This window comes from Ailuropoda melanoleuca, chromosome 14 (assembly GCF_002007445.2).
Source record: "Ailuropoda melanoleuca isolate Jingjing chromosome 14, ASM200744v2, whole genome shotgun sequence".
NCBI lineage: Eukaryota > Metazoa > Chordata > Mammalia > Carnivora > Ursidae > Ailuropoda > Ailuropoda melanoleuca.
The window spans coordinates 44,228,782-44,249,802 of record NC_048231.1 but is presented as its reverse complement, the minus strand read 5'-3'; the positions used below and the strand labels follow the sequence as shown (position 1 = coordinate 44,249,802).

At 53.3% G+C, this 21,021-nt stretch overlaps 2 protein-coding genes across 4 annotated transcripts; one reads left to right on the top strand and one right to left on the bottom strand.

Annotated features, from left to right (window-relative positions):
* The first annotated feature begins 24 nt into the window (after nucleotides 1–24).
* On the top strand, nucleotides 25–11,795 carry SLC7A4 (solute carrier family 7 member 4). Of its 3 annotated transcripts, XM_034642065.1 has the most exons (6): nucleotides 25–257; nucleotides 877–1,308; nucleotides 8,745–9,766; nucleotides 10,239–10,879; nucleotides 11,144–11,252; nucleotides 11,360–11,795. In XM_034642065.1, the coding sequence occupies exons 3-6, from the start codon at nucleotides 8,785–8,787 to the stop codon at nucleotides 11,548–11,550; spliced, it is 1,923 nt and encodes a 640-aa protein (XP_034497956.1). In that variant the 5' UTR covers nucleotides 25–257; nucleotides 877–1,308; nucleotides 8,745–8,784; the 3' UTR covers nucleotides 11,551–11,795. The 3 variants fall into 3 exon arrangements, with proteins under 3 accessions (XP_034497956.1, XP_019649509.1, XP_002931296.1); XM_019793950.2 differs by lacking the exons at nucleotides 25–257; nucleotides 877–1,308 and adding an exon at nucleotides 7,966–8,084; XM_002931250.4 differs by lacking the exons at nucleotides 25–257; nucleotides 877–1,308 and having other exon boundaries at nucleotides 8,181–9,766.
* A 23-nt stretch (nucleotides 11,796–11,818) lies between these two features.
* On the bottom strand, nucleotides 11,819–20,986 carry P2RX6 (purinergic receptor P2X 6). The gene is made up of 11 exons (XM_034642184.1): nucleotides 20,969–20,986; nucleotides 20,161–20,232; nucleotides 17,000–17,075; nucleotides 16,701–16,794; nucleotides 16,546–16,626; nucleotides 16,318–16,459; nucleotides 16,119–16,228; nucleotides 14,864–14,957; nucleotides 14,724–14,789; nucleotides 14,467–14,544; nucleotides 11,819–14,381 (listed from the first exon to the last, which is right to left on the bottom strand). Exons 1-11 carry the CDS (start codon nucleotides 20,984–20,986, stop codon nucleotides 14,298–14,300), a joined length of 915 nt encoding a protein of 304 aa, XP_034498075.1. The 3' UTR covers nucleotides 11,819–14,297.
* Nucleotides 20,987–21,021: the final 35 nt, after the last annotated feature.

The following is a 21,021-nucleotide window of genomic DNA, read 5'->3' as shown; positions in this document are numbered from 1 at the left end:
CCACATCCAAAGAGAAATCATCTCCCTCTGCCGGTATGGCCTCTTTTCATCCAGTGAGGGCCAAAGCTGGACCTGTGCCTCCCTTCTGTGCATTCCATCTCCTGAGGATATAAAAATGCATGACTTAAAGGCAGAAGCCTAGACTGCTGTGGGAAGACAGGAATTCTCATATATTGCCAATAAAAGGGAATCTGACAATAGCTACAAAATCACAGCCATCTACTTCTGGCATCACATACACACCTACACCAGTTAAGGTAAGACGCATGCACGGATTACTCATTGCAGCTTCATGCATAAAAGACTGCAGGAAAATCCAAGTATCCAGTGACCCCAAACAGGTTGAATAATCTATAGGTGCACACTAGAATACTATGCAGTGGTAAACAACAATGCAGATCTCTGTGTGCTGATACGGAGGGCGCTGCTGGACTTTTTGTACAATGCAAAAACAAGGTGCAAGGGTTTATACTGTGTGCTACTTTTGGTGCAAGAAAGGGGAATATAAGCATATCTACTTCTGTTTGCTTGGTTTTGGGCTAAGAAAACTCTGAGTATAAACGCACCTAAACAGGGGCGCCTGGGTGGCCCAGTCATTAAGCGTCTGCCTTCGGCTCAGGGCGCGATCCTGGTGTTCTGGGATCGAGTCCCACGTCCGGGTTCTCCGCTGGGAGCCTGCTTCTTCCTCTCCCACTCCCCCTGCTTTTGTTCCCTCTCTCGCTGGCTGTCTCTCTCTGTCAAATAAATAAATAAAATCTTTAAAAAAATAAAAATAAAAAAATAAACCCACCTAAACAAATAAATACACACCTTATCTAATGAAGGAAGCAAGAATTTTCATTATATATATGCGTTTTCTATCATTCTTAATTCTAGACGCTGTAAATACTACGTATATAAGCGCCCTCATGAGCCCACTGCGTTAAGAGAGACAAGTCGGAGAGAACTCGAGTGCAGCACCTGGTGTTGCTTAGGCAAGGAAGAGTCTGGAAGGGCGAGGGCTGCGGGCACCAATCCCTGATCCGCACGCTCCTGGGTAGCACAACCGTCCCGAAGCTGCGGAGTCAAGGACACCCTCGCGCCCCACTGCCACCTGGGTCTGCCTTCCACGCTGCCCCCCTCCCCGCGTCCCGAGGCCTCCCGTCATACCATGGCAGTCGCCTCCTCGTCACACGCCTGACTTCACCTCCTCTCAGTGCAACACCACGAGCCCAACTGCCTGCCCTCCACGCTGCGTCCCGCATCCTGATTGGCTCGTTGCTCACGCGAATGCTATTGGCTCCGACCGCTTCAGGGGGCAGGTCCCAGGTGGGGACCTAAATCGTGATTGGGTATTTTCTTGCCGGGCGAAATCGCTGTTGATTGGTCATCACTTTGGGCGGGAAGTGGAGACCTGGTGGCGGGAATGCAGAGGCAGAGCGTCTCTTAGAACGTTGGCAGAAATTGCGGAGCTAATGCCCGCTGAGCGACTCTGAAGGGGTGGCCGCGGGGCGCCCCTGATTAGGGGTGGAGGCCATGCTACCATAGCTTACACCAACCCGAGCCCCACATGTTAATCTATAAAATGTAGTCTCCCTACATTTTTAGTTTTACTTGTACAGGGGTATTGGAAGTGATAACGGCTGTTAACAGTGAAGGGGTTTTGCAGACTTAAGCTTGAGCAGATACATTTAGGGGTTATTTCGTTAGCAGCCTTTTACTGGTGCTGATGTTAGTATTCTGGGCTGGTAAGAATTTTTAAGTCCTGGGTCTCTCAGGGGCAGATGTATCAGGACTTCCGCAAGGAGAGGCTATGATGTGGACCACGTGACAGGTACCCTGCAGGAAGTGGCTGGGGAGCTCTAGGAAAGAGGGAGAGGTTCGTTCTCCCTTCTAGGAGGCCGGATTTACCGAGGTCTCAGAGAAAGTATGGCGAGTTTTCCAAGCAGCAAAGAGGCATAGGAGGCGTGGGCGGAGCGGGCCTGCGGACAGGGACGTCTGAGAGTTGCAAGATTCAGCCAGGAGCACCTGGACTGTGGTAAAGAGGGTGACATTGAAGGTTCTGAGTGGGGCCGGCACGACCGTGACGAGACCAAGGAGTTTGACTTTACTGGGTGGGTTGGAAACCAGCCACAGATACAAATGGGATTGGCCAATTAAGGGAGTGCATAAGGCCACAGGGTGAGGTTCGGGGCAGGAGACCCCACATTGCCGAAAGCCAAAGAATTACGCACCCGCCCACTCACAAACCTTGGTGAAAGGACGCACAGAATTTGCAGGGTTCCTGGAAGGGAGTTTGATGCCTTCGTTTCACTACCCCATTCCTACTGCTGGTCCATGCGACAGTCTGTGTTTACCCTACAGAAGAAAAGAGCCCCGTCTCTTGGCGCTTCTAAGTACTACCTGAATGAACTGGAATATATATAGAAAACAGACCAAAAAGGAGTTAAATATTGAGAATATAAATAAATAAATACAAAGTATATATAGTAATATAAACATAAATTACATAATAATTTATAAATATAACGTAAAAAATTTCAAACACACAGATGCAAAGTGCAGATTTCATGCCCTGCCTACCACTTCTAGGTCAATTGAGGTATGAGGTAATGTTCACGGTGGCAGTTCAAATGGTCTGGGTTTGAGCAACACGCCCACCATGCAGTCAGTGGGAAGAACTCTTCAGATCCTCCTCCCTTGCTTTGGCGGATTGCAGATAGAGTGTGGTCTAGAAGTAAGAAGAATTAGTGTATTGAGAAGCCCAACGTGCTGTATTGACTTAAGAATATGTAAGGGTGCCTGCTGGCTCAATCAGTGGAGCATGTGACTCTTGATCTCAGGGTGGTGAGTTTGAGCCCTATGTTGGGCATGGAGACTACTTAAAAATAAATAAATAAATAAATAAATAAATAAATAAATAAATAAATAAATGTATTTATTACTACTTACAGATTCCGGAAGTGCAGAGGTGCAATTGAGTGGCAACAGGGTCGGGGTATGGGGTGAGGAAGGACAAGTCCTCTTCTAGGGTCGCAAAACAGCAGAAGATAGAGAGCAGGGCAGAAAGCACCTATTACTCATAAGGTGGTTAGGGCGGAGGTCACTAACTTTTCCTGGACTTAACTCTCAGTAAATATTTTTATGTTTTATATTTAAGACAGATTTATTTATTTATTTATTTATTTATTTATTTATTTATTTATTTTCACTAATGACTAACGATGACAAGAATCTTTCCATGTGCTTATTGGATGTGTGTATATTTTCTTTGGGGAAATGCCTACTTAGATCCTTTACCCATCTATATTTATATATATATTTTTTTATTATTTGAGTAGAGTTGACACACAATGTTACATTAGCTTCTGGTGTAAATCCTAGTGATTTGACAAGTTTATATATTATACTATGTTCACCACAAGTACAGCTACCATCTATCAGTTCCATTTCTGATCCTTTACCCATTTTTTACCCCTCCCCCATTCTTTTTTTTTTTTAAGATTTTATTTAGGGGTGCCTGGGTGGCTCAGTCAGTGGGCATCTGCCTTCTGCTCAGGTCATGATCCCAGGTTCCTGGAATCGAGCCCCGCATCGGGCTCCCTGCTCAGCCTCAAGTCTGCTTCTCCCTCTCCCTCTGCCTGCCGCTCCTTCCTGGCTTGGGCTCTCTCTGTCAAATAAATAAATAAAATCTTTTTAAAAAATTAAAAAATAAAGATTTTATTTATTTATTTGACAGGTAGAGTGAGCGAGCAAGCGAGCAAGAGAGAGCACAAGCCGGGCGGGGGGGAGAGGGAGAGAGGGAGAAGCAGGGATCGTGACCTAAGCAGATGGCAGACGCTTGACTGACTAAGCCACCCAGGCGCCCCTCTCCCCCCATTCTTTATGCATTTTTAAGTTAGGCTACTTATCTTTTTATCGTTGGATTGTAAGCGTTCTTTATATATTCTGGATACAACCCCCTTACCATATATATGATTTGCAAATATTTTCTCCCCTTCTGTGGATTATTGCCTTCACTTTCTTGATGGTGTCCTTTGAAGCGCAAAAGTTTTAAATTTTAATGAAGTCCAGTTTATCTATACTTGTCTTAGGTTGCTTGAACATTTCGTGTCATATTTAAAAAAACATTCCCTAAACCACGGTCATGAAGATGTATTCTTTTAAGAGTTTGAGGGTATATCTAAACTAGTCCATAATATTGCTGCCTCAGCAACTATTTTGTGTGGCTAAGTAGCCCGCAGGGCGCTTAAACTGGTATTGACTCCTCCCAAGAGTATATGCCCTAGATAACAGCCCACAGAGTCACAGGTAAATGCGGAAGTTCCTGATATGACTCTCTTAATGGTACTTGTGATAAGCATTCTCCAGGCACCTCCCAGGTGAAAAGTCTATTTTTTAAAAATCAATTTGCCCTAGATTAAAATTGGACAGAAATTTTTAAAAATTGATTGGTGGTATTTCTGGATTCTCAGTCCCATCCCATTGATTCATATGTTTATCCTTTTTTTCTGTAACACACTGCATTGAATACTGTAGCTTTGTAGTCAGTTTAGAAATCAAGAAGTGGAGTACTCTAACTTTGTTCTTTTTTTTTAAAGATTATTTTATTTTATACATTTTTTTAGATTTTATATATTTATTTGATAGAAAGAGAGAGCACAAGCAGGGGGAGCAGAAGGCAGAGGGAGAGGGAGAAGCAGGCTCCCCGAGGAGCAGGGAGCCCAATGCAGGGCTCGATCCCAGGACCCACGGGGGAGGGGGCCGGGGGAGGGGGTGGGGCAGAGGGAGAAGGAGACACCCAGCTGAGCAAGGAGCCCCAAGCAGGGCTCAATCCCAGAACCCTGGGATCATGACCTGAGCCAAAGGCAGACGCTTAACCGACTGAGCCACCCAGGCGCCCCAAATTCTTTTATTTTTTTAAGTAACCTCTCCACCCAATGTGGGGCTCCAGTTCACAACCCTGAGATCACATGCTCCACAAACTGAGCCAGCCAGGCCCCCCTCCAACTTTGTTCTTTTTCAAAATTGTTTTGGCTACTCTGGGTCCCCTGCATTTCCATAGAATTTTAGAATCAGCTTGATAATTTCTGCAAAACAGGCAGTTGGGCCTCTGATAGGCATTACATTGCATCTGCAGACAGATTTGGGGAGTACTGTCATCTTAACAATATTGTCTTCCAGTCTATGAACATGGGATGTCTTTCCATTTATTTGGGTCTTCTTTAATTTCTTTCAGTGATGTTTAGTAGGTCTCAATGTGCAAGTATTGCATTCTTCTGTTAAATTTATTCTAAGCATCCTTTTTCACAGCTTTATTGAGATATAACTGATATATTATTCTAAATATCTTTATAAATATATTTATTCTTTTTGAGACTATGTAAGCAGAGTTATTTTCTTAATTTCATTCTGGAGAGTTCATTGTTAGTGTATAGGAATACAATTGATTTTTTAATTTTTTCCAGCTTTATTGAGATATAATTAACAAAAATGTAAGATGTTCAAAAAATACATCACAATGATTTGATTTACTTAAACACTGTGAAATGATTCTTCCCATCTAGCTCATTAACACATCCATCACATCACATACTTACCTTTTTGTGTGAGAACATTTAAGGTCCACTCTCTTAGAAAATTTCAATTATGTAATAACAGTGCTGTCAAATATAGTTACCACATTATACATTAGATCCTCTGATTTATGTATATTGCTCTTGTATCCAGCACTTTCCCTGGACTTGTTTAATAGTTATTTCATTGGGTGGATTCCCTAGGATTCTCTATACATAAGATCATGTCATCTGTGATTAGAGATAATTTTACTTCTTTCCAATTTGGATTCCTTTTATTGCATGTCCTTGCCTAATTGCTATGGCTACTACCTCCAGTAAAATGTTGAGTACAAGTAGTGAGTAGACATCCTTATGTTGTTCTTTATCATAATGGAAAGCTTTCAGTTTTTCACCATTGAGTATATAAGTCAAAGGTTTTTCATAGACAGGCTCTAGCAGGCTGTGAATGTTCCCTTTTATTCCTCATTTGTTGAGTGGTTTTTTTCTGCGTATGTTAAGATGATCATGTGGTTTGGTTCTTTATTCCATTAGTCTGGCATGTTACATTGCTTGATTTTCCTATGTTAAATCAACCTTGCATTCCTGGGATAAATTCCACTTGGCCCTTTTTATATGTTGCTGGATTCAATTTGCTAGTATTTTGTTGTTAAAGTCTGAATCTATATATATAACAGGTAGCAGTCTGTAGTTCTTCTTTCTTGTGATGCCTTTGGCTTTGTAGAATAAGTTAGGAGGTATTCCCTTCCCCCTCCCCCCTTCCTTCTCTTCCTTCTTCTTTTTCTTTTTTGGTGCTTTAGGTTTCACTGAATTTTCATCAGGTTGCTCTTTGTAACTGCCTTGTTCAGCAGGGTTCCAGAACTTGGCCCAGTCATATCCCTGATATTTACAATTCACTGTGTCAACCATGTTTGCCCTCAAATACGTACTCATATAGGTGGGGAGAGCCTTCCCTGGATGGATGAAAAGTCAGTTCTCTGAAACGCTGCATACCAGCTCTCAGGTGGTTGTTGATAGGGCCTTGGGGGAGCTTCTGTTACAAACCTGCCCCTGTCTCTTGGGTTGAAATGCATTTTTCTACATTTTTGTGGTGGCATTTCAGAACAAGAAACATCTGTCATGTATGTTCAGGCCAAGGGGGAGCAAGGTAAGGGAGATGTCATCCCTGCAGGAAGTGGGAGCCCATCTGAAGCTCTTCAAGACAACATCAGCCGAATATCAGAGGGGATCAAGGGGGGCGGCCAAGGCAGAGTGCTCCAAGTGGCACCATCTTGTCTGGGAGTCCACCATCCTGTCACCAGTTCATTGATCCAGAGTGGCTGCAGGTACCCCTAACCCATTTGGGTTTTGGTTTGCTTGCATGGATTGTCATCATTTTGCTGTCACACCAACTTTCCTACTTTCAAAAAGTAGAAAGAGCAGGACAAAGACCCTTCAGCCCCAGGAATAAGTAAGCCTGAGGGGAATTTGTAATGGCTACACGACGGGACACGGGGACTGCCTGTGGTATGGGGAGTGGCATGGAGTAGGTGCCCAGCATATCACCTCTCACTGATACCCACAAGTGGGAAGCTGCTATTGGGGTCCCCCAGGGTTCTCCAAGCCTGACTGGTGCTCCTAGGCCAGGAGGGGATGTCACTCGCATCTGTAGGGCCCTAGGGGTGCCCTGAGCTGGAACGCTATGGATTGCCGCCTTTTAGGACAAGGCTTAGAGCAGCCAGCATGAGTTCTTACAACTCACAGAACACTCCCAAAAGCTGTGCACTCCCTCACCAATGTGTGAGGGTGGCTTATTGTATTTTACAGGACATGTCAGGGATTGCCTGGGGCCACTCAGCCAGACCCAAACCCTCATCTTCTCAGACGCTTGCCTGACTCCCTGCAGCCCCCAAAACACCCCAATGTTGGGGGAGGGGAATTTGGATGGTGACCGGCTGAATGGAGTACATGTGCGGAGGTGAAGAATCAAGGAGGTTTGGGCGCTTGGGTGGCTCAGTTGGTTAAGCAAATGCTTTGGGTCAGATCGCGATCCAGCTGTCCCAGGATCGAGTCCCACATCGGGTTCCATATTCAGTGGGGAGTCTGCTTCTCCCTCCGACCCTCCCCCTTCTCATGCTCTCTCTTTCTCTCAAATAAATACATAAAATCTTAAAAAAAAAAAAAAGAGTCAAGGAGGGTTACTGCAGCAGTGTCAAGCGGGTGGGTTCCAGATCCCTCCAAACCAGGTCCTTAAGCTTGCCTGCCTCCCAAGACCACCCCAGTGATCTGGATTAGTCACTAACCTGGTGGCCTGGGCTTCCTCATCTGTGAATCAAACACAGTTAACAGGACTTCCCTCGATCTGGTGAGTTCAAGTCTCCATCGTGTGAGGTATGGATACAGTGGGCCAGCTGGGTGCTGTGACAGCGAGGTGGGTGGGGCCTCACGCTGGATCTGGCGCGGGAGGAGTGGGGGCGGGCTCTGCGCGTAGCCGGCGTCAGCCGGGCAGGGCAGGCACAGCGTGCAGAGCAGCGGTGACGGTGACAGCAGGTGAGTCTCAGCGACTCCTGCAGGGACATGGTTAAGCCTGAGAGGAGGCAAAGGCTCGGATACCCGGGTGGAAGTGGCTCCGCCGGCGGTGGAAGCGGCGGTGACCTGTCGGGGCGGGGGCAGGGCAAGGAGCTTTTGCTTCGGGGTGCGGGGCCAAGAGCGCCCCGCCTCCTGGCCGCTGGGTGCGCAGATACCCAAGTCCCACAGGGCGGTGTGTGCGTGTGTGCATGTGTGGTGCTGGCAAGTGCCACTGTCTGAGGCCAGGTGGCCACCCGGCTCACGCCCAGGACAGCAGAGACCCTCCTGTTCCGGGTCCTGGAGGCCGGGCCCAGCTCCCGGGAAGCCTGGGGTTTCTACCTTGCTCTCCCATGCCAGACCAAGGAGCATTTCCCAACCGCACTTCCTGGAGCTGCACCCTTTTCACCCTTAGCACCCTCCCCCCAAAGCGCCCAGGTCCAGCTGCACAAGGCTCCCTCACCTGCCCAGAGGCAGACAGGAGCTCCATTCCTCCCTGTGACCTCCGGCTCACTCCGGACTGATCCCAGCCCTCAGGCAAGCTAGCTATGCAGGCATCTGCGGCCCCAGGGGGATGAACAGAGCAGACTGAAGCCTGGTCAGTACCTGGCTGGGCAACCTGTCATTCCCCTCTGGCCCTGGTAGGTGCCGGCAGCTGGCTTCCTGCTCCTCTCAGCTGCCCATCATGGTCAGGGGGCTCCCCAGCACCGCCAGCCTGGCGCGCTTCTGCCAGAAGCTGAACCGACTGAAACCACTGGAGGACTCTACCATGGAGACGTCACTGCAGCGCTGCCTGTCCACGCTGGACCTGACCCTGCTGGGCGTGGGTGGCATGGTGGGCTCAGGCCTCTATGTGCTCACAGGCACTGTGGCGAAGGAAATGGCTGGCCCTGCGGTGCTCTTGTCCTTCGCGGTGGCCGCCGTGGCCTCCCTGCTGTCCGCCCTGTGTTACGCAGAGTTTGGGGCCCGGTTGCCCCGCACAGGCTCTGCCTACCTCTTCACCTACGTGTCCATGGGTGAGCTGTGGGCCTTCCTCATCGGCTGGAACGTGCTCCTCGAATACCTCATTGGTGGTGCTGCTGTGGCCCGTGCCTGGAGTGGCTACCTGGACTCCATGTTCAGCCACCGCATCCACAACTTCACCCAGGCCCACATTGGAACCTGGCAGGTGCCCCTGCTGGCCCACTACCCAGACTTCCTGGCGGCTGGCATCATACTTTTGGCCTCTGCCTTCATCTCCTGCGGAGCCCGAGTTTCCTCCTGGCTCAACCACACCTTCTCCGTGGTCAGCCTGGTCCTCATCCTCTTTATCGTCATCCTGGGTTTTATCCTGGCCCGCCCGCACAACTGGAGTGCTGAGGAGGGGGGCTTTGCGCCTTTTGGCTTCTCCGGCATCATGGCTGGCACTGCCACCTGCTTCTACGCCTTCGTGGGCTTTGATGTCATTGCCGCCTCCAGCGAGGAGGCCAGGAACCCGAAGCAAGCTGTGCCCATAGCCATTTCCATCTCGCTCGGCCTGGCAGCTGCTGCCTACATTCTCGTCTCCACCGTGCTCACCCTCATGGTTCCGTGGCACAGCCTGAACCCTGACTCCGCGCTCGCTGACGCCTTCTACCGGCGGGGCTATAGCTGGGCTGGCTTCATCGTGGCAACTGGCTCCATCTGCGGTAAGGGGCCTTTCAGGCAAGGTGGGAGTGAACAGGGCAGTGGGGCCCTGCCCTAAGCTTCCCCGGGGAACACGTCTCCATCTGGGTCTGTTGCCAGTTGCATAACAGGTCCAGGATGGTGCTAATCATTAGACTCTCCACCCAGGCTTGTTGGAAGGACCCTACTCCCTGCCCGCTCACAGTGGTACCTAAAATGTCAGTTCTGAGGATGTGCTTCCAGGTCCTTTCCTGGGAGAAGGACTCAGCCCTCATCAGATTCTCTGATGGGCCTGTAACCTAAACTAGGGTGTCCCATTCCTGGTGGTGGCGGTGGGGGGGTAACAATCCAACACCCCACATAGACTCAGGCTCATTCTGAGATCCCAGACAAGCTCATGCCCATGTTCCCGAGGGGTTGTGCATGCCCTGGCTCCTAGCAGGGGCCCCTTGGGCCTATCCACCATGCTGACCAGTCCCCCGCCCTCTGCCGCAGCCATGAACACTGTCCTGCTCAGCAGTCTCTTCTCCTTGCCACGCATCGTCTATGCCATGGCCATCGACGGGCTCTTCTTCCAGGTGTTTGCCCGAGTGCACCCCCGGACGCAGGTGCCCTTGGTGGGCATCGTTGTGTTCGGGGGCCTCATGAGTTTACTGGCACTGCTGCTGGACCTCGAGGCACTGGTCCAGTTCCTGTCCATTGGCACACTGCTGGCCTACACTTTTGTGGCCACCAGCATTCTTGTGCTACGCTTCCAGAAGGCCCCTCCATCCAGTTCCCCAGGCCCAGCCAGCCCTGGCCCTAGGGTCAAAGAGTACCACTCTTTCTCGGACCACATACAGCTGGTGGGCACCGAGCAGACCTCAGCCCCCGAGCCCGGGCAGCTGCGGCCAGCTCTGAGGCCCTACCTGGGCTTCCTAGCTAGGTGCAGCCCTGGAGCTGCTGTGGCTTGGGGACTCAGCATCCTGGTGGCCTCGGCCATCACCCTGGCCTGTGTGCTGGTCTTCGGGGACTCGGCCCTGCACCTCCCATACTGGGGCTACATCCTGCTGCTCCTGTTCAGCTCTGTCGCATTTCTGCTCAGCCTCCTCGTCCTGGGGGCCCACCAGCAACAGCACCAGCAGGACGCCTTCCAGGTACTGCCCCCAGCCCATGCCCACTGGCTCTCAGCCCAGCTAGCTCGTTTTGCCCCTTCCTCCTCTGCTGTGCCAGGATGAACCAGGCTTCACAGGGTGGGGGAGCCCCGTACACCCATCCCTGTCTCTTTCGGCATGCGAAGCGGGCTCTTGTTTCCCAAATCTCCAGAGATGGAGAAAGGCTCTGTGGACTCTTGAGAAATCAGGCCCTGAGCCAGCAGACCTTCCCTGCAGCCCAGCCCAGCCCCGCTCTTGCCCCCGCAGATCCCCATGGTGCCCCTGACTCCAGCCCTGAGCATCTTCCTTAACATCTGCCTCATGCTGAAGCTAAGCTACCTGACTTGGCTGCGCTTCTCCATCTGGCTGCTGATCGGTGAGTGGAGGCCAGGCTTGGGGCCCTGGGTGGGCCACAGGAAGAAGGCAAGCCAGGAGGGCAAGCAGGGCTGCGAACTGCCCCTCAGTCTCCCACAACTCCTGCAGGACTTGCCGTGTACTTTGGCTATGGCATCTGGCACAGCAAAGAGAACCAGCGGGAGCCGCCAGAGCTGACCACGACCCGCTACGTGGTGTTCCCCAGCACCAGCCTGGAGGGGACGGTACAGACCGTGCAGCCTGCCAGCCAGGCGCCCGCCCAGGAGCCCAGCCCCACAGAGCAGCCCGCCGGTCCTTGAATGGAGCTGGAGGCCTATCCATGCGTGTTCTGCCATCCCCCACATCCTCAGGAGCCCAGAGGGGCTGGGAGTCCCTTCTGTCCGAGCCAGCTCAGGTTTGCAGGCCTGCCCATGCTGAGGGGTCCTCGAGACCTTGGGGCCTTAGCCCAAGTGCCTAGTTTGGGGATGAGGGGAGTGGGCCATGGCCAGTGCCACTGGGGTGAATATTTTGCCCAGCACCTTCCTGCTCATGAGCCATTCCAGCTATTCGGGCAGGTGGGGTGGGCTGGGGTGGGTGAGGGTGGGCGGGGGAGAGGCCTGCAGCCCCAGATATCCACAATAATAACCTCTTGGACAGCCACATTACCTGCTGCTGTGTCCACCATTTCATTCCTTGTGAAAGCACTGAGTGCTTTCCTGCCCCCAGAAACCAGGTGATTGTCTCCAATCCACAGCAAAGATGCCGCGGTTTGGCAAGAGGGAGGCACCGGCTCTGGGACAACCCTGAATCGGAGACACCACCCAGCCTGGGTCCTGGGGTCCTGTCCTTAGGCTGGTGCCCTCTGCAGCTCCGAGGGGAGCTATATACACCCCGACACACACCAGGAGAGGAGGGGTCCATGAAAACGGCAGAGTCAGCTCCCCCCCACCAGCTCCCCGCATGTCCCTTGAGAGGGCAGATCCAGAGAGCAGAGCCTGGGCCCCAAAAAGGTCTCCTAGAAAGGGCAGTGGAGTTCCAGGGTCTTCCTGGGTTCCCAGGGCTCCCAGAAAGCATAGCATGTCCCCGAGGCCTGCCCAGGGCTCCTCTGAGGCGTGTGCCCGCTTGGCCTGCAGACTGAGCAACAGCTGCTTCCAGCCTCAGGCTCTGGCCACAGCTGCCTAGCTGTCACAGCCGGCACTCCTCCCTCTCTCCCCCTTCCCTCAAGGGCTTTGCCATAACGGCTCAGGATGGTACACGCATGTATGGTATACACGCCTGCGTACGGATGCACGAGCACCTCCGAGCCCAGCTGGTGGCTGTGAGGCCCCGGTCCTTGGGGGGGGGGGGTGTCCTGAGGCCCCACCCCTTCCCCCACTGGTCTTGCTAAAGCCATGCCACGTCCATCGTAGATGCTTCCAACTCCCCATCCTGCCTGTAAGGACTACACAGGAAGCTGCTGGGTTTAGCAGGCTTTACTCCTTGACTTTCCGCAGCTATAACAGCTTTCTCAGGGCCCTGAGGACAACCAGGTGCATGTGACCCCACTCCAATAACCAGGCCTCAGAGCCATGTTCTCTCACCATGGCTCTCCTGAACCTGCCTCCGCATGGACACTGCTCTGGGGATTGAGAAGCGGCAGAGACCCCAAGGCTTTGCTGAGGCTCCAGGTGCCAGGTAATGGCAGATGCTAGGCCAGCCTGAGCCCCAGCCCTGGCCCTCCCAGCTGGTCTTTGTTGCTCCCCCGCCAAGCTGCCAGCATACCCCTGGTCACCAGGGACCCATGAAAGAGAAGTCCCTTGCCTTCCTTGGGAGGGCACTCCCAAATTCCTGCCTCTGCCCTGGGACCACAGGGAGTTTTGCTCCTGCAGCCCGTGACTGTGGAACTCTGGGACAGGAGAAATTCTCCAGCAGGCCGGACTCAGACTGCAGAAAGATACCAATCCAGCCCGCTGGGGGCTTTTGTGTCCTTTGTTAAGGACATTCCTTCCTGCCACGTTCCTCTGCCAGGGGGTTAGGATTAAGGTCTCCTGCATGCAGTTGCCTCAGGCTGGGACAAGCAGATGCCGGGACAGGTTCTTAGATATGAGCTTGGGTAGCAGTGAATTCCAGATGTACAGCCTCCCTACCCCCATGGATCCAGTGAGCAGGTTCTAGGGTTTGAGCTGGGGGTGGGGGGTTAAGGAGGAGGCTTACAGAAGATCCCAAAGGACCCAGTGACCACCATCTCAGCCGCTCCGTCCCATCCTCCCTATCCCAAACCCCACAGCCCAAGGGCTACTACCAGGGAGGGGCTGATGCTGATAAACTGAGCAGATGTGAGACCAAAGGGTGAATGTGTCCTGCCTGGGGTCCCAAGGGGTTGGATTATCTGCCTACCCACTCTTCATTCCATGGGCTAGGCCCAGAGTTGGGTAGGAACCTGGCCCAGGCAACCCAACAGCAGAGCAGCCTGACCCCTCTTATCAGGCTTCTTTCTACCTTGCTTCAGACTCTGGTTGCACAGTCCCCAGTGCAGCACAGCTGAGAGGGAGGGGCTCTACCTATGATAGGGGTGCTACGATGGGGTGCTGGCAGAGGGAGGAGGGCTGGAGTCTGCCACAGCCAGTGGGAGGGTCGGTGCTAACAGCTGGTGAGCAGGCCACTGCTGGGAACACTGGTGATGGAGACTAGGAGCGAGTTCTCTAGACCTACACACAGCAGGAGCCCCACTGGACCACAGCCCTGCTGCTTGGGTGCCCCAGGGTCTCCCCTTCTCCGTGGCTCCTGTTCTGCTTTGGGTCTCTATACAGAACTGGCTTCTGTGCCTCCCTCTGCCGCCAGGCAGCACCCTGCTGAGTCTGGAGTCAGTGGAAGGACAGTCCGTCTGGGAGTGGAAGGGTGGGATTTTCCCCGCAACCCCCACCCTGGTCCTGCTGGGGCTTTATCCAGCAGGTCCCCAAGACGGGGCCCCCACCCGGCAAACCAGCAGGAAACAGTCACAGGCCTCAGGAACAGGCCAGTGAGTGGGGGCTGGAGCCTGGGCATGGCCACTCTGGTGTTGGTGTCTGGTTCCCAGACTGGGTCCCCTCTAAGACACCTGGGAAGCCATGTGCGGGGGTGTTGAAGCTGGCTCTGTCTCCTCAGAGTTGGTGGTCACCTTCGGGGCCTTTGCCTGCAGATGAGAACATCCGATCAGGGGTGTGGTCAATACCCTCCAAAGTAGACAGAGCGAGGGGCCGGACAGGCCCGCAGCTCACCTCCTCATATTTGGTGCTCCAGTAGAAATGGGCTTCTTCATCCACGTACAACAGCAGCAGGTCACAGAAGAAGGTGATCTGGGACAGGCGGGGCAGATCTGTGTCTTGGCCCTCAGCCTGCCCTTCGGCCACCTCCCCAACCCTCACCCCCAGACTCAACGCCATGCACGGTGGGGGTCAGGGCGCTCGGTGTGCCCTTGGGCAGGCTGGGCGCACAGTCTCTGCAGCCGGAGGGAGCCCACGTTGGCCAGACTCACCACACCCAGCCAAGCTGCTCCGGTGCCCAGAGTGATGGTTGTGGGGATAAGCCCGAACTTCCCTGCCTGAGACCGACATGGACTGAGCCTCCGGGGCTATGACCATCTCCCCCTCACACCCCCCCCCCAGCGCCTCCTACCTGTCCAGTGACGAGGATGTCGAAACGGACCCCAAAGAGCTTGAGCAGACTCCGGGCCTCCACACCTGAGGCCTTCCACCAGTGAGTGGCTGTCCTGAGGGCAGGAAAGAGTCTGGTGGCTTGCTCTGCTGCCACTCCTGGGCTGGCCCAACCTCCCAGGCTTCTTCTTACTCATCCATTGACTCTATAAACCCCCAGCCCCAGCTGTCTCAGCCATGTGTCATTGCTTGGGACAGAGGGGAAAGACCAACTGGGACCTACCTGCCTCTTGGAAGCTCCTTGCCTGCTGAGCGGACAGAGGGGACAGAAAAATCCCTACACAGGCACTGGCAGTGGGTATGAGGGCAGGGAGGGAGGCAAGCCCTGGGCTGTGTGAGTCTAAAGGGTGAAGGGGAGGTCAAGGGGCATCACCTCCAGGCCTGGTGTCTGTTGTGTGCGTATGCGTGACAATGACCAGGTGACAAGAAGTAACAGGAGGATTCTGGCGGGTGGGTGGGGGGTGGTCTGTTTAGGAGACTCAAAGATGTGACAATAAATGCAATGCAAGATCCCTGAGTGTATCCTGGATTGGAAAATAAAAAGATATAAGACCATTACTGGCACAGTGGAGGAAATTTAAATATTAGATTTATTCTGCCAATGTTAAATTTCTTGAGTGTGACAATGGGACAGCAGTCACGTGAGGAAAGTCCTCATCTTGGGACAGTGTTGAGAGGACATCTGACACTCACTTTCAAATAGTTCCCTTTCAAATCTATCTAAATATATCCAGCTCACTCTAGAGAGGGAGAGAGAAAGCAAATGCGGCAAAATGGTAAAAAATAAAACCCAAACCAAAAAAACCCCCCAGTGAACCCAGAAAGAGGGTGTATGGGTATGGATGTTCACAGTACTAACCTTTGAACTTTTCTATAGGTTTTTGAGAATTTTAGGATAAGACCTAAGGCAGAAGTAAAAAAGAAATCCCCCTGTGCTAAGGAGGGAGATGCGGGAGGTGGGGTGGAGTGGGGGAGGGGCTGGGGGTGAGGAGCCCCAGGGGACAGAGGGGGACCGGATCAGGAGAGAGGCTTGACAAGAGCCCCTGCGGGGGGACCTGGTGCTGAGGAACACCCCTCCTGCCCCTGGGGCCCTCCTGGTGCACACAGTGGAGTGCCTGGAGGGATGGGCCACCATGTGGTGGGTCCTGGCTACCATGGGAGGACAGGTGGAGGGGAGACCTGGCCAAGGAGCAGGAGGAGGGTAGTGGGGGCCGCACCTGAAGTTGTAGCTCCTCTCCTGAAGCTGGAAGGAGTAGTGGGGCCGGCAGTCGGAACCCCCAGCATCCAGGTCACAATTCCAGTGGATTCGGATGCCCACAGCACCTCCCTGCGCATGGCACATCGCTGCTTCACCAGCACACAGGCTCCGGACCCTCTCCCTGAGCCCTCCTGGAACCCTGTCCCCCATGGACACACCAGTAATGCCAGGTCCTCAAAGACCCCTCCAGCCGCAGCCACGAGTTCCCCAATGCGGAACACAGGGCAGTAGGGGCTGTAGCGTGAGTCATAGCGGCAGCGCTTGAAATAAGTGGCGTCCCAGGTGTCCAAGGCATTGGACCTGGAGGGTGGGGGATGGGACGGGGGGGATCAGGTCAGGTAGGAGACCAGGAGGGTCTGGGGGCATCATGACCCACCCACTCTTACTTGGAGAAGTTGAACTTGCTGAAGGTGACAGTGTTCTTGATGAACAGGGTGAAGTTCTCTGCCTGGATCAGTAGGGGCTTCCTGGGGGGGAGGGGAAGTGAAGGGCAGTCTCTGCGGTTCTGGGGCCCTGCCCTGGAGGTGGGGGGGACACTTACATGGGCATAGTGCCGCTCTCCACGGGGCACCAGCCCTGGATCTCACAAGTCCTGTGGGTCCTGTTGAATTCCACACATTGGCCCGTTTTTATGCCTTGAAAACACAAGACAAACTCCAGGCCCTCAAATTTCCACAGGGCTGCTGTGGCGGGCGGGGGGGTGGTGGTCAGGGGGTGGCTGACAGAAAGGAGAGACACAGAAACACCACCAGGCCTGCTCTCAAGAGCCACGCAGGGTCCCAGCCCAGCCCCTGGAGCCCCCACCCAGGGGAGGCACTGGAAGACAGGGCCCACAGTTACCGTGGCTGTGCATCCCCGTCTCCCCTTCAGGACAGTCCTCATCGGCCCAGCAATTAGCCAGCGGAATGGAGGGGTGCTGAATGGGGAAAGCAGAGTTGGCAAGGGCCCAGGGTGTGTCTCCCCTCTGTGACCCAGCCTTGAAGCCTGCAGGGACACAGCACTACCTGCCTTAGCCCCATAGAGATGCCTGAGTTTGGGGGGCGCATGAGAAAGCTGGAGGGTACAAATAAAAGGAGGTGGTGAGAGAAGGGTGGCGAGCAGCCCCCCAGCCAGCTAGCGATGCAGGTGCTGTATTCCAAGGCAGAGCAAGCCTCCTTCCTTCCTGATACTTCTCTCCCCACCAGAGGCCCAGATCCTCTGGTCCAACTCAGGTGACAGAACAAGGAAGGTGAAGGGACTGTGGGAAGGGCAAGTTCACACCAGGGTGGAGGCACTGGGTGTGGGGAACAAAGGGCAGGACCCTGGTTGGCGGGGTCTGGGTAGGGAAGTAGGTAGGACCACACACACTAGCTGAGGGACCACAGGCTAGTCCCTTCCCTGCTTGTCCTTCCGTAAAACAGGGACGTTAGCGCCTACACACTCACAGTATTCTAGGGATCAGTCAGAAGGGGGAGGTGGCAAGCTTTCTGGGGGCCCTAGAGCCCTGGAGAGGAAGGCACACTCTCACAGACACCGTTCTGCACCAGGCTGACAATAAGCACCACTGTTCGAGTCACCTGGCTCACAAGCAGCCTGAGCAGCACTGTGTCAGGCGGCAAGAAGGGCTCGGGGACTCCAAGCCAAATGAGACAGTGGGACTGTGGGGGGCTGGGACTGTGATAAGTGGGCAGAGGACAGAGCAGGGCCACCTGTGTTCTGAGTCCACCCCTCCTCTCCACCCTGGCTGGGTCGCCATCTCCTCCGATCAGACCCCACGATGACCACCCCAGGGCCTGCACCTGTGCCTCCACGCATTCAGCAGAGACCATCTCTGCCTCCGCCACGCTCCTGTGATCAAGTTCAGCTCCCAGCAGAGTTCACAGGGCCCCCCTTGCCACCTCATTCCCAATCTAGGCTCTAACCCCACTCTGCAGCAGGTGACCCCGGAGGTGCCTCATCTCACACAGCTTGGGGCCTTTGCTCACACAGCTCCCTCTGCTTGGACATTCTCAAGATCCCACTTGAGTCTCGAGTCCTGTGGGAAACCCTTCCTGAGGCCCTGGTCTGCCAGACACACCTCCCTGGGTCTCCAGCTACGGCCTGTGCCCGCATCACAGGAACCGCCAGCTTGGCTGCTTGACTTACAAGGGGTGGAGTTTTGCATCCCCAGCGTCAGGCCTGCTGCCACATACACACAACACGCCCCAGGACTCAGCAGGTGTTTGCAGGAGGCTGGCCTCTCCAAGGAGAACAGTGCATGTGTTGCGAGGGACCGGACGACCAGGACCCCAGAGAGGAGCGGGCAGGAACGCTGGCTAGTCTCAGGGAGCCTCGTTGTCAGATCTGATGAATTCCTTCCCAGCCCCAGAAGTCTCATGGGAAGAGCTCAAAGCTGGGACATGAAGCAAGGAGGAATCACATGGATTCCAGAAAACACCGAGTGAGGACTTCAGCAGAATTGCAGGACAACCTACACACTGAACATCAATTAGATGTCTTCTGAACATTTAGAAAAGGAAAGACAGTGTGTGCATTTGCACACCCTTTTGTGCACATGCTTCGCCCCCTTTGCGGATGGGGCCAGCCTGGGACATGTGACACTCCCCCGCATCTGTGGTGGCACCAAAAACCAGGACATAGGGGACAGGTGACCACAAGGCCCTGTAAGCAATTAAATGTTAGGCTTGATTTTAAAAAGAGGTCACCATGGGGGCACCTGGGTGGCACAGCGGTTAAGTGTCTGCCTTCGGCTCAGGGCGTGATCCCGGCATTATGAGATCGAGCCCCACATCAGGCTCCTCCGCTATGAGCCTGCTTCTTCCTCTTCCACTCCCCCTGCTTGTGTTCCCTCTCTCGCTGGCTGTCTCTATCTCTGTCAAATAAATAAATAAAATCTTTAAAAAAAAAAAAAAAGAGGTCACCATGGAGGTAGGCTTCCAGGGCTATGCCCTGGGTCCCGACTGCTCAAACAAAATCCACAGGTGGAAACCATACACTTAAAAATGGGTAAGAAGGTAAATTTTCTGTTACATGTATTTTATCGCAATAAAAATTTTTTTGGAAAAAACCCCACAGCTGGAGAGAAGAGCAAGTGTGCTCTGTGACAGACACTGGATCCGTGGGACATCCTTAGGCAAGGGGTAAAGGTGAGATTTCAGGCAGAAAACCTGTGATTCTGGATGAGAAATAGACAAGAATAGGGAGTGGGAGACTCCGGTGTGACCACAGTTGTAGTGAAAACTCTCCAGGGATCATAAGTGACCCCAAGCTCAGCATCAGGGTCATTTTGTGTTTGCCCACAAAAATGGAAGCTGACTTGGCACACATTAATAGAGACTGTCTGGGGGCGGGGGGTGGGGCCCCCAGTCAGTTAAGCAGCTGGCTTTTGATTTTGGCTCAGGTCATGATCTCAGGGTCCTGGAATCAAGCCCCATGTGGGGCTCCTCCCTTAGCAGGGAGTCTGCTTCAGGATTCTTTCTCTTCTTCTGCACCAGCCACCCCCCACACACATACCCATGCTCTCTCTCTCTAAATATAAATAAATAAATATTACCAAAAAAAAAAAAACAAAAAAGGAAAAGAGAAGGTGATCTTCTGGCTTGTCTCTTGCTATTAGAGCTTACCTGAAACTTGTACCTAATTCTGGGTGTTATATTGACAACTTGGAGGGTGCCCAGAGGTGGGACCAGGATGGGAAGGGCCTGGACATCTCACAGAGAGCTATGGTGGAAGGCTCCAGAAGACAGCTCAGAGGTCCAGAGGTTGAACAGCCTTGAGCATGTGAGCCTACCTTTCTGAGACCCTGGCTTCTCATCTTAAATGGGATCGTAGTAATTCCTTCCAGGCAGGGTATTTGTGAGGATTAAGTGGAATGATTCACAAAAAGGTTTTAGCTCAGTGCCTGAGATACGGTAGCACATACTGAACGGTCAGTTACATGGGAAGAAGGGGGGGACATGGCTGGTGACCCAGGGCTGGCAGAGGAACTAGGGACCTGCTAGGAAGCTCCTAGACAGACTTACCTCTGGGCATCTGTCCTGGACTTGTTCTGGCGTCACAAGGAAATTGGTCACCAAGAAGAACACATTCTCTCCCTAGAAAGCAAGTGTCAGGGTTGGTCCCTGCTTCCTGCCCCCAAAGGGAGAGGCCGGAACTGGCAGCTCGGCCGGTGGGGAAAAGGGTCCTGGCCCGATCTCATCATCAACTCTGCTCTAGGAAAGTGCCACCAGTGAGGCCAGCTGAAGTAGAGATGAGAGAATAGCTGGGTTTCTGGCTATTTCGAGAAGCCCACAACTGCCTCTTTGAGACAAGCATATTTTTCATGTCCATACCCATTCTCTCAACCAGCATTGTCCAAGAGCCTCCAGCCCACTGAAGATCTAGAGCTGAGTTGGCCCGGGGACCTGCCGGAGCTAGGACCCCTCAATTGCACTCATGGTCAGGGGCCAGGGGAGCAGGCGATAAGCTCCACCTGGGCAAAGAGTGGCTAAGGACAAGCAGGGGGGCTGACATCCACGTGCTACATGTGTGCGCTCTGCAAGTTTGGAGCAATGCGCACCCAGGAAGGAGAGAAGGCAGCGGGTGTGACAGGGTCAAGATCTGGACTTGGTGGCCACCACCATGGAAAGGGAATCTCCCCAGGGTGGAAACAAGGGCTGGCAGGCTCTGGTTGATATCACATAGGAAAGCACAGGGTGGCTGCTGGGTGGCGTGCACCAGGGGACCCACTAGAAGATGATGGCCTCATCCGGGTACGACCCAGGCAGCAGTGAACACCACTAGGAGATGGAATGCACAGAAGGGAGGCACAGATCCAGCTTTGGCCCTCACTGGATGAAAAGAGGCCATACCGGCAGAGGGAGATGATTTCTCTTTGGATGTGG